The 13605-nt window shown below is 41.5% G+C and overlaps 1 protein-coding gene across 1 annotated transcript in view; it reads right to left on the minus strand.

Annotated features, from left to right (window-relative positions):
- MSN (moesin) overlaps nucleotides 1–13605 on the minus strand; it is a 71784-nt gene that overhangs the window by 24563 nt on the left and 33616 nt on the right. The window contains exon 2 of the mRNA XM_073361010.2: nucleotides 4486–4569. Within this exon, the coding sequence (XP_073217111.1) occupies nucleotides 4486–4569 (84 nt within the window). The remainder of the gene's footprint in view (nucleotides 1–4485; nucleotides 4570–13605) is intronic.

A 13605-nucleotide genomic window follows, 5' to 3' on the forward strand; every position in this document is an offset into this window, starting at 1 on the left:
AAGGCTTTTTTTTTTTTGGGTTGGGGGGGAGAAACACATCAGGTACAAAGACAAAGGGATCAGAGAGGCAAGGTGATTGGCAAAGTACTGCACAAGTGGTGGTGAAAGAGGATGACAGCAGAGCCCAGCAGTGCAGAACTATAGTAGGCAGAGGTATTTGAACTTGATGTGGAAGTGTGGAAGCACAAGAAGGATTCCAACCAGAGCTAACCAAAATCAGACATGCAGGGATAATTTGGCTGCAGTCCATTGAATGAGGGCACAAGTAGTATTAATAACTGAGCAAAATACCACGAGAGGACAGCCCTCCACCCATTTCATGCCTCTCCCTTCACCATCCCCTGCCAGGTTAGATCATTTGATAGAACTCCAGTATGTAGTTTACAAAAATTCCCCAATTGAACATCCATCATGAAACTTGTTCCATGCACATCGTTAAAATTATCTACATCAGCAGCTGCATCCAAGCTCTTTGGCCTTTCTGGTTATACTTATCAACTCACTATTTCACACTGTTATATTCTGAGCAACAGTTATAATATTCCAATATAGCCCTGAACTCATTTGCCATGTTTGGGTTATAATGCCTGATGGTACTTTTCATAAAAAGTGGTTCTCTGAGCCAGCTTAAATATGGTAGACCCTCAGAGTTACGAACTGACCAGTCAACCACACACCTCATTTGGAACCTGAACAATCAGGCAGCAGCAAATATAGTACAGTCCTGTGTTAAACTACTAAAAAATATTAAGGGAAATATTATTCTTCTAAAGTTTCAAAGCTGTATTAAGTCAATGTTCAGTTGTAAACTTTTGAAAGAACCAATGTAACATTTTGTTCAGTTATGAACATTTCAGAGTTACAAACAACCTTCATTCCCGAAGTGTTATACTGTACATTCAACAAAACCCTGACCCAACATTAGGGCAAGTGACCAGTAAAGCAGCCACACTGAGGTTCTGACATTTATCATTTGGTTCCCCATGCAGATGAAACTGGGCATAGGGGTGCTAGAACAGAATCTTTTCCTCCCTCTAGCCTCCCCGGACTGTGTGCAAATCTCTGACAAAGTAAATCATTTTCAACCAGGGCAGTCTTTCCAGGCTAGAACATTTGGTCAAGAAACAAAAATAAATACGGAATAATCAGTCTTATTTCAGAACAGGAGCAGTACGTTTCCTATTGTTACTGAAGCTGAATGGGATATTTCCTTTGCAATCAAACTTCCCCCTTCTGCAATTGTCCAGAGAGAGTTTTTGAATGCCAGGGCAGCATTAGAGGACAGATTAGATTCTTTATCAATCCACTGACATAGCAGTAGATTCTAAAGTTCCTCACCCCTCCTGAGGTTCTGTCTGCAGTAGACTGAGCTGCTGGAGGGAAACCTTGATACCCATAAATGCAATGCCTACTTCCCATCTCACTCTTCAGAGTGTTTCTAGATCGCTCACTTTTCCTTGGTAGAACCTTCATCTTCCCAACCCAAGAGTTTCCATTTGAAATCACTATTGTTCTGGAGTCCTTTGGCTAAACGGCACTCTTTCTAGCCCCCTCACTGTTCCTCATCCCTAGGACCATATTCCTAGAACTGCCACACAGTCACCAGAGTGAGGCGGACATGCACAGCCGTCAAGGACTACATACACCACTTTCACATACTCCCTAGGGAGTGAGCAGCAGGAGACAAATCAGACAAGCTTCTAGATGGCAAGATCACTCAACTGTCCACATATTATGTATTAACCAGATATGGCCTACTGGGAAGCCTTCAAGAATCTTCTTTGCCCTTGTCAAGCCACAAAGTGGATGGACACACACCACCATCTAGTGCAATTTCTCTCCTTTAACAAATCTAGTATATCTATATCTGACAGCTATAATGATAATGCAGATAATTGAAAAATGAGAACAGGAGGAAAAGTAGCAGAGGAACTGTTCTGTATCCTGGCTCTGATGTATTGTGGAAACCCTTAGTCATATGCCAGTGTATTTCCCTCTCCTTGTGGGTCAAATTACCACTCTTTCTTTGAAATTCTTCCATTAAGATTTTAAAAGTTTAACCCACTAGTGCAGCTTCTACACAGTTTTAAGATTCAGCCTTCTAATCCTTGAAGAGCTGGTATCTTGACTCAACTATGCATCAGTCTTTTAGACTTTGGGGGAGGGAGGGAAGTAGGCCCTTTAATAGTTCAGGGAATGGAGAGAAAATCAGAAACAAAAAAGGGAAGTAACAGAGGCAAGCAGAAAAATGCTTCAGTCTTGACAAAAACTGAATTCTGCTCAAAAGTAGTAGTCACTTTTGAAAATGTTGGCCATCTAGATTTAACTCATGGTTTTAGGCACCTACCAAAAATGGCCCAATTTTCAGGAGCACCTAGCATGGCATAGCATTAACATGTCAGCTGTGGACGCTCAGTACCTTTGAATGAATGTGTGCCAGACCATTCCAGGTGTCAAAATATTTGTGGACCCAGGTAACATTAAAAAAGCCAGTGCCCAAAAACAAGCTACATTGGCCAAAATTCTCAAAAGCCAATCGATACCACTTTCCCTCTGGGCTATAAAGGACAAAAGAATGTTATCAATGATTAAAAATTAGAAAGATATATGCTTTTCAAATACAGACTTATTCACGGTAAAGACTAAATTCAGCATCAGTGCGTGCTTTGTGGAAAAGTTCTGCCGCCCTGGGAGCGCAAAGCCATCAAAATTGCAGACCCACATGGAGAAGATTTGGAACCCCCTTTTCTCATTGGTTAGGGGTTACAGCTGCAAGAACATCCACTGAAGTTAGTGGTGTGCTTGCTGAGTAGCACCTTACTCTGTGTGGTTAGGAGTATTAAAGCCTGACCCTTGAACCCCCCCATGCCCCCTCCCAAAAAACACACAATATGACAGTTTCAAGGGAAAACACTTTGAGAACATCAAGCTGTTAATTCATTCTGCATCTGGCATCTCAAGGGCTACTGCTGAATGATGGAATAAAGTTAACAGTGCAGTGTCCCTATCCTTATTTGTGTACACTCATGCTGCTTGGGTTTCAACAATGTCATTTCTATGGACCATGAAACCGTTATATTTAAAAGGTGGGTCACAAGGCTAAAAGTGTTGGAGCTACTGCTGTTCAGTAACATGCTAACAGTCCATGTAAGCCCTCCGTAAGTCAAGACTTTGGTTTACTCACTGAATATCTTGAGGCACTGCTCCATCACAAAAAACAGCATACTAATCTGTCAACCTATTCCTCTATATTGCAGCTTTGCAGTGAAGCAGTATCAGAAGAGAGAACATTTACTATCTGAACATTCAGACAGTCTAGTGTGTGAAAAGAACAAACAACTTTAAGTCACCTTGCGGTCCAAAATTAAGCTTTCTGGTCCCAAATGAGGTAGTCAGCTTTATGGGGAAAGTAGCCATAATTTATTTTTTTCTCCCCACTAGCCCAGATGCGGTGCAAAGGCTGGCCCCAGAATGTCTAGGGTTTCTTGTGAACCACACCCATGTTAACACACATGAAGGAATCACCAGGCAAAAGAAGAAAATGAAAATAAGACTTCTTGTTCACAGAATCTTCTGCAAGCAGCCAGTGCCTGGGATCTCTTCCTCCCTCCACCTCTACTGCATGCCACCTCCCCCAACGGCAGATCGACAAAGTCCCCACTGTCTACAAGACATGATTGCATCACTCTCCACAGGCTGAACAGATGCTCTGAGCAGCTGGGCAGTAGCCTGGATAAGGCCTCTGGGATTACAGTTGAGATGTGTAATGGAGTCTGTCAGTTTCTCAACAGCTGTGATTGATAATGTCCATGGCTTCACAGCTTCACGTTTGGGCTGCGTATGTCTCCCTGCTTCTGTTTAGCCTGAGCTGAGAGGGGAGGAAGGAGGGGTAAATCCACCCTGCCAATAAGCATAGAATGCAGAGGAAAGCGAGTCCACCAAGATAAAGACCGCTGAATCTAGGAAGTGACTTACAGTAGTAAGAACCTCCTTGTCAAAGTCTGGCGCACAGTATAGTGCACATCATTTCACTAAACTCATTTGCTGAAACTTGTACAAAGAGGAGTTTTTATTTTGAAAAGGCACAACTCTCACTCTTTCAAATGCCTCCCAGGGGCTATTCCTACCAACACACCTACAATAAGCTAACTAATGATGGTAGGGAGAGAGGTGATTCAGGACAGTTAATATTTTTAAGAATAAATGGTGTATTTTAGCCTCTCCCCTCCTCTTGGTATGCAGTTTGCCCAAGAGTGGAAGCACTATGGGGGCAGATATAGCTCCTGGCACTCTCAGAGTTAAAATATACAAATAATGAGGTGGGGGTGAAAACATGCAGTTTCTTGATGCTAGATTCTCTTTTAAAGGCCTCAAAAGAGTAAGTAAGTGGTGAGTGTGTGCTAAGGGGTGAGGATAGTTATGAAGGGGTGGGGAGCTAGCAAAGTCAGTACTAAGGGCATGTTTTCTGCAGTTGTGTCACCTTACCTGATCAAAGAGCTGCTTCCCTGTGGTGTTGGGCTGGATGGCAAACTCCAGCTCAGCATCCATGGTGGTAACTCGCACACTGATCTAGAAAATGAAGAAAAAAAGTGGTTACAATGGGTGTTCCTAATTGTGTGATAGTATTACAGGGAACATAGGAACTGTCATACTACATCAGACCAGTGGTCCATTTATCTAGTCCCACCCCCAGTCTACAACAGCCAGTGCTGGAGTCTTTGGATAAAGGTGCAAGAAACCCTTAAGTGGGCAGACAGCCCATATGGGGAGTTTCTTCTTAACCTCCTCCCTCTTGCCCCACCCAAGTCAGTGAATGGTTCATCTCAGCGATGAAACAGGAAGGTTTACATCCCTTCTAACAAAGTTAATCCAATCTAAAAATGTACATGTGTAAAATGGCATATTATAGCTTGTAAACACATATAAAAGTTAGTGCTCTACAGAGGACATGCCAACAGCTTCCATCATATTTAAGAAGGGAAAGCACTTGAAACTGCTGGCATGCATGCCAGAGGTTGCCTACCCTTGCTCTACGCACTTAAGGCTAGGTCTACACTAGCCCTTACTGCAGGATAAAGTTAAGTCACTCAAGGGTGTGAAAGAGCCACCCCCAAAACGGCATAAGTTATGCCAACCTAAGCACCATGTACATATCGCTATGTCAGTGGGAGAGCTTCTCCCGCCAACACAGCTATTACAGCTCAGAGGGCTAGAGTAGTTAAGCCAATGGGGGAAGCTCTCTCCCATTGGCTTAGAGCAGTTATATTATGCAGCTGCATGGCTGTAAGCTCTAGTGTAGCCACAGCCTAAGGTGGGAAGGGTTTCTCTTTGAATACTACTGTATGACTGAGCTGTGATTCCATTCAGACCTCTCTGGAACATCCATCAAGAAACTAATTCAGTGCAGAGCTGCATTTTCCTTTGTTAAAAGGAGATTTCTCCTTGTAGATTTGAGTGGGGGAAAAAATTCCTGCTTGAAAATGGACAGGATGCGTTACAAGAATGTCAGTGAAGCTAATGTTAGGACTTTCAGTAGCAAAGAAAAAAAAGGGGAGGGGGAGACAAGTTGTTTGAGAACCCATTTCTGTTTGCATATCTATCCGTTTATATAGAAGGGAAAAAACCTCTAAGACCTATGTACATTGTGCTTCAAGTATTTTTAGCTGGGTGGGGAGGGTACTTTTAGAACAAACTGTGTTCTAGTATTCTCCCATCCCGGACACCCAAACCAAATTTTCAGGATTATGCAAAACAAGATACTCAATGTATCAATGAGAATACAAAGAACTGTGCTATGGTTACCCCTGGCTTGCCAGGAGTCAAACTGTTTTTTAAATTACAGATACCAGCTGTCATCTTCAAGATGATAGACCCTTCCCAACTCTCCCTTCAGCTCTACCAGCCCCCTCCCAAAGAAAGAAAAGACACCATGTGGGTTGGCTTTACCAATAAAAATTCAAACTCAAGTTTAGACTAGAGTTGTTAACCATGATGACACTATAGGCCAAAAAAACAAGAGTCAGCAGAGAAATATTTGAGGAACCACCCAATACAGCTATGAATTAAGCTGGTTCAGAGTAATCTGTCTACCTAGACAGGTTTCATCGCTACTAACATACCATTTCCTCTGCTAATGAGATAGCAGCACACAAAACTGAAGAACATCTGTGGAAAGATAGGAGGAAAAGGCTTTGTCTATTTAATGCAGGAACTAGTCTAATCCTACATTTTACATACAGGAGAAGTTCACTGTGCCCAGATATGTGCATTTCTGAAATATATCCTCAACAGGCCAATTCCCCCACTCCCTGGGATAACCATGCTGGCATCTTGCACTTTATTCTGCCGTAGCATTAACTGTTCCATCACCATGCAGTACGAAAAATATTTGAGTCAAGCCTTAAATTGGCCTGTTCCGCCTCCTTTGGTGGGTTTATAATACAATTTTAACCCTACATTTTTGTAGTTCCTGTACAGCATTCAATGCTTTGTTAGGATATCTTGAAATATCCTCACAGGCGGCTCTTCTAGAGATTCTGGGTATCTACATTGGCTCTACTTATTTGTCACCTCCTTTAGCATGGTATCAATCAGTTGACCACCACTGTGAACAGAACAATTGTTTTTAATTGGCTAGTAAAACACAGTCTAGCTAGGCATTCTTGTGTTGCCAGCTGAATTAAGTAGCCAGGAGGCATGCTGTCATCTGCAGTTTTTCCTCCCTTGTTAGTGGCACATATGGACGAGAACAAGGATATTTGTTTTTTTTAAAGAGCCAACTGTCAGCCAGGTTACACAGTTCAGCCACAATGGTCTTTTGAGTACTATCCTCTACAATTACTTGAGTCCTCTTCCCCCCAGCTTTACTACTATTGGTGCTGATCACTGGTGGAGGAGCAATCATTTTGCTCTCTCTTTTTTACAGGTTAAAAAAAAAAAAAAATAGATGACTGCTGGCCAAGGACATCCTGCTTGGGCAAGCAAGTTAGGCTGATATCAGAGACACAATGTTGGCTTTGACACTTCAGCCCACAGTTCCAATTAATAAGGAGAAGACAGAATTGTAGCATCTGTGGCTGGTTCTTTATATCCTGGGACAGAATAATATTTTAAGAAGTTGCTTTCCAGATCAGGCCTTAAGTGAAGCTGCCTTGATGGATGGTAGTACCAGTCCTACATCCAGGATTCTATAATCTTTTAAACCTATTTGTGCCCACAGAGTTAAGATGCAATGCTCAACACTGCTACGTCACAGTAATTAGGCATGCAGTAAGGGGCCTATTTTTACTTCAGTGCATTTAAGCCTATTCTACTACCAATCTGTTCAGTATATAAAAATCTTTAAGAATCCTGTAGTACTGAACATAGGTAACTATTTGAGTGAAATATTTGCATTTTCCCCACTCTAAAGGTTCTACCAACTCTTTCTGCTCAGAGTTAATTAAACGAAAAAGGTTAGAAGCAGGCATAAAATCTTGAAACCTATGCAGTTCTGCTTAATTCAGTGTGCTGTATATAGATTCCAGTGGCCAGTTTAAATTGTGAGATAAGTAGGTGCTCTGTAAAGCCACCCCTAAATACAGTGGGGCCTCACTTGTCTGCACTAATAATGAAGGGATCTACTGAAAAACTGAATTTTGTGAGTTAGCAAGAGATCAGAAGGAGAGCGCTTCTTGTGATCTATTAGCCAATTAGCAGCAATAGTGCAACTGGTTTCATTTATTTATAATCTCATACTATGCTAGTCAGCATGCTGTACTAAGTTTTGCAAAGATAAATATGGTACCTCACTACAGTGAAACATTTTTTCAGAAAAGCTAGTTTGTATCCATGCGTTACTAGGTGATAAAAGGATTAGCAAAGTTCTACTGTTTAAAATAGGAAGTGGGGTTTCTCTTTATTATCCCAGTAAGCAGATAAAAGGTCAGGCTTGTAACAACACTTATAAAGGAGGATGGGCACATGGCTCATGTTTTAAAAGTATGGTCCCTTAGTGAGACACTGTCATGTGTAGGAGCGGTTCCATCCTCATCAGTTAAATGAACTGATAGTAAAAGATACAGATTACAAAGAATAACTTTTCCTCAGTTTACTCTTAAATGATAAAGCAGAAGTGATATGTTAGTATACATACTGCATATATCACCTCTGATGGGACAGTGCCTGGCAGAGCCATCAGCTAAAGTATTTCCTAGTTAACCTTAAAAAAAACCCACCCTTTAAGATGAACAAAAAAGCCTCATACTCTGCCGATTATGGGGAATACCACAGCAGTATGGGTGCCCTATAAATACTGATCACTATGCTTAACATTAGACAAGACAATTGTATCCCACCATAGCACTGCATGCTGTTTCCTTTGTCAGTTATGAGATACTATAATTTTTGGGGGGGTAGAAGGGGTTAAAAGGACAAATTTTTTTTACCACCAGTGTTTATGAAATACAGATAAATAATTATGCTAAAGATTCTTAAAACTGCTGTGAGCAGGAGGTTTAAGCTGTTTCTACCTTGCACTTCTCTCTCTCTAGAGAAATTTCCTCAGGTCTGATGTACTAACAGCCATGGGGTATGTATTCTCCCCATTTCACAGATGCAGAAGTGGGTGTAGAGTTGACGTGACCTGTCCTAGATTTTATAGTGAGCATGTGGCAAAGCAAGGAACTGAACTCCCATTTTCCTAAATCTAGTAGGTTTTTGCTTCCAAATGCTAGCAGAAGAAAGGTAAAGACATGCGAGTTCTGGACTCGCTCAGGGGACTGAACAGAGTCAGACTCTTTTCTATGAGCATTTTGTGTGTGTCCTTCACCAGACAAACTAAGTTGCAAACGAGTCTTCTACAAAGTTGTAAGTAGTTCTAATGTTTTCCCCTCCAAAAAACCTATATGCGCTCACCAATGCATCCTGCCACCAGGCATGTGCAAGAGACTAGAGCACTGTCTGGCAGTGGCATGGTGACATGGCAAAGGTGAAGTGATTTCCCCATATACACAAGTACCAACAGCAGTTTAGTTTAAGAGTCAGCACAGCTGGTGCTGACAACACTGCTCATGTTTAACTGGTTGTTCACAGGCTAATATTTTCCATTCCAAAGAACCAGCTACTCCCCAATATAAGGGAGAGTAACCCAATTGCGTAACTGGGCATATGAGATTCCAGGTCTGTCATTCATTGTAGGGTTACTATATATTTAATTTTTATGAAGTGACTAATAACAGCAGGGAAAAACCATCCCCTCCAATGATAAGAGCCCAGAAAGATACTTGTGCGTGCTTATGAAAGAAAGCGGACATTCTAAAAACACTTCATGTCCTTCCTTTCCAAAAGGAGTTATGTTAATGTATTGGAGGGTTTAAGACAAACCCTTAACCGCTAAAAAACCACAGTTAAGGGATTTATTGGCTTATAGTTTTAGACTTCCACTTCAGGAGGATTGCCGGGGTAGGTTTCACTACATTTCTATTTAATGCAACCCAATAAATCTATCCATCTTAGCACTTTTAATGCACTTACTGGTGTACGAGTGTGACCATGAAAACAAGTTTGTTTAGACCTTTAGAGGCCACCTCTACTAGGGAAAAAATCTTCTGCTAGCCCTTTGAGCCAACGAGCAATTTACCAATCAAAAGGAAGAGACAGGTTTGCACAACTATTTATCCTCCCTCCACTTCTGTTTCTACAACATAAATTTAAATTTACAGCTCAATACTGTGCAAAGTGCTTCCAAAGAAATGGCTCTTGCTGCATATTATCGCTGTGGTACTTTTAGTGTTCCTCCCTAACAGGACTCCTAAGAACCCACCACACCAGATATCAAGAGGAAGGAGAAGATGCTAGTCATGAAACAGACAATACTGCTAACATCTCCCTAAAGGAAAAACAGCCAGAACCCCAGCAACTCCTCCAACTGTTACAGAGAGCAGTTCCCATTGTTTTACCACTTTAATTAAAAAAAAAAAAAAGCAGTTAGTTACGAAATTGCTTCTACAACAGAATTTCCTGCTGCCCTGGACAGCACTGCTGCGAAGGCAAGGCCTCCTACACAGGCCAAGCCCCCTAAGTCAGAGCAGCGCCTGTTCCCATATGGAAAACAGCTGCAACTGGCAAGATTGCCTTTTAATATATAGCTTCAGAAACCTTCATCAGGGATCAACACCTCCTCCTACAGCAGCATCAAACTGGAGAGAAGTGATACTAGGTGCCTGGTACCACTATCTATTTGCAACAGACCTTCAAAAGTTTAACATTCCACCTATGCCTTCCATACCCACCCTTTATCCCCTTCCTCCATGTAAACTCCTGAATAGGTTCACTAATAAGTGCCAGAGCATTAGAAAGGGACATCAGTTATTCTCAGTTGTTCAGAGGGGAAGAATAATCCCCCTGCCCTCTTTTAATAACCAGCAGTAAACTAAACAGGGTGGTTTGGTCTGTAGCTACATTATAAGAATGGCAAACAGGAAAATAAAAATTTAATCAGGCCAAATTAAGGCTGCATGATAGTATTTCCTACTACATTTGATACAACTGGTACCTAGTGTTCCCTTTTCTCCATTGGTATGTGAGCAGACACGGAGTCTCCTTTATCTGAAAGGGCTGTCCCAGAGTCACTTGCCTTATTTATTGATTACTTTACAATTTATTAGGCTGACTCATGCCTAGGTGCAGGGATGAAAGAATATGTCCAACTCCTGTACTAATCAAGTGTGCCGTTAGTTAGCTGAAGGGTTCCCCCCTGCTTTGAGGTTCAGAGTTGCTGCAATAGAAAGTGCAAAGGTACTGGGAGAAGAGATTTTACATGTTGTAATCAGTCCAGGGTATTCACAAATGGCCTCCCTGAGTGTTTGTGGGAGACTACTGCATTTTAAGTCCACAATACAAGAAATTTTTTTTAGCATCTAAATATTGTGGGTTATGTGTGTCAGTATTCCACACACCCTAACCAGACATTCCACTGAAAATTGGTGTGAAGTTTTGCTTCAGTATTTTAAAGAACTGATTTCCGTAAATTTCACATGACTCTTTGCATATGGAGCAAAAAGAATTTTACAAGTCACAAATTCATCTAACACACATGCTTGTAAGGAAGAGCAATAATAAGCACAGTTGCTAAATAGGGACAGAGTTGATCCAGCTGATACTCAGCATATCACTTGCTTCAAGCCCTGGATCAGGAATGACCTGAGGTAAGTCACGGATAATTAAGATGGGCCTGTGTTATTCACCTCTTAGTGGTGAATGAAGCAGGCACAAATTCAGCTTGGCAAACAACCACCATATGACTCAACTCTATATGCTGAGTCAGTCATTGCTGCTTTGACCAGAGAGCCTTTTCCCCTTAGTCTGAAAACAAGTACACCACATTCACATCGTATGTTGGGAATTTAGTGGATCTGTGGACTGGGACTGATCCCACTTTTAGACAGTCGCATGACAGAAATCAAAGTCAAGCAAGATAACAATACATTTTACCAATCTGCATTTTGCAGAGCAGAGGGCTCAAATGGAGGGGGAATTCAGTGCAATAATGGCTAACAAATTTCAGTTGCAAGTTTAGCTCTTTTTATTCACACATGAAAGGAATTACAGTTTCTACAGATGTACCCATTATTCCCAAGTATTTGCTGAATAGTTTAGGAAACTAATTCCAACCTGTGGTTTTACTTGTAAGCTATTCAGTTCAACTATGCTATTTCGGATGTGTGATATCACATGCTATCATTTCTGTGACATTCGGACATTCCCTGAAAGAAAGGAATGCTAGAATGACACTTCTGGTATGATTTTTTGAATAGATTAGCTTTATTGAAATTCACTGAATTTGTAGGATTTAACACATGCATATATTATCGGATCACCCAGCTGAGTACTCATGAACAGTTAAGCCACCCCAAGAACCCTGGGAACCTGGCAAGTCAAACTCTGCTATCGTTCACAAAAAGATATTTGCAAGTCATTTTGTATTTGAGTACCTAAAGCAGGGGTGGCTCTCCCAATCAGTTTTGCCCATTGAAAACATTTCAAATCAGGCAGCAACTGTTTGTGTTGGGGGGGGTTAAAAAAATAGATACTGCATAGCAGAGCTTAGTCCTAGCGTAACTTGACATGGAAGGCAGTTGCCCCCTAACTCCCAAAAGAGGGGCAGTTATCTTAACTGAGCCCCGATATCAATGTCCATTGGCCTTGAACAAAAACTACTTTCCATTGCTTTATTACAGTGGTTTTCAATCTTTCTTCAGCTGCAGACCCCTAAAAATAAAAATTCAGATGGAGGTGCTGACCCCTTTGGAAATCAGACAGTTTGCAGATCCCCAGGGGTCCACAGCCTAAAAACCACTGCTTTATCACAATCCTACAAAACTTAATCACTGCTACTGACGCATACCTGTTCCCACACCAATATTTCCCCAGATTCCAGCACTGCCAGTGTAATCATAAATTGCACTAAGCTTTCATGATGCAGATTGTCCACCTGCAAGTTTTAACTTACCAGGCTTTTTACAATACCCACATGAAGCTGGCATTGCTAACCATCTTGCCTATTTCTTCCTCTATTTAGGATGGCAGTTTATACAATTAGGGACATTCATGGACCTCATACTCCTGCTTCCATATTTTGATAGCATGCTTTCTGACTCGGGCATTACCAAACCTCAAACCCTTAGGGTACATTCCTTCTCAGATGGCAAGCTCTCTATTTTGTGTATGGACAACCCAAGCTAGAGCCCCACATACTGTGCTTGTAATCTGAGGGACATTAAATATCCCCTAGAGTATCATTTATTCAAGACTCCTTGACTGATCATTTCTTGAGCTACTAAAAAGTCATTCCTTATTGGAGGGAAGAATGCAGGAAGATTGCTACTCCTCAAGAGCACAGGATATAACACTATTGGTTTGATTTATAGGCTTCACACCTCCTGTGACGTTAAGGCTACTGGATTCAAGTTATCAATATGTCCATTTCAGACTAGACTATTCCTGGAGAAAAAACTCTGCTCTATAAAAAAGGGAAACTTATGCGTGTCTGATTTTCTTGTGGACCGTTTGGAATAAAAAACTAAATAGAATACCAAACTACATTTATGAAGTCCTTTCACCCATACAAAATCTGAATTCCTTTAGGAGTGTCACAGACACCCCCAATCAATACACCCACCAGGGAAAAGCAGCCACTTCTGGGGTGGACATTTCCAGATTAACAGCATATTGCAATACTACAGAGTTTAGGACAGGAAATTAAGTATACCACATAATAGAAATTGTATGGAGAAGCTATTCATAACATGGCAAAGCCATAAGAGGAGTCCAAAGCTGCTAAAGAGGACTTTAATAATATCAAAAGGAGATCTCTGTAGAGAATACAGAGGCAGAGGACACCATGATCAGGGTGAAATACTACCCCCTCCCCCCCCAAAACCCACATGTGTTTAAGGGGTAGACATTTCTCACAGCTACATATTAATTCTAATCCTGGCTGGAAAGATGAACTATCCTGGCTCTGCCACCTTACATATTCCAGGCCCAGTGGCTTGCCAGAGGGACACGAAGTCCCACAAGTAGAGTGCACCAGGTGCTTCTGCTTACCACAGGCCCTACAAGGAA

The sequence above is a fragment of the Lepidochelys kempii genome, chromosome 9 (genome assembly GCF_965140285.1).
Source record: "Lepidochelys kempii isolate rLepKem1 chromosome 9, rLepKem1.hap1, whole genome shotgun sequence".
NCBI lineage: Eukaryota > Metazoa > Chordata > Testudines > Cheloniidae > Lepidochelys > Lepidochelys kempii.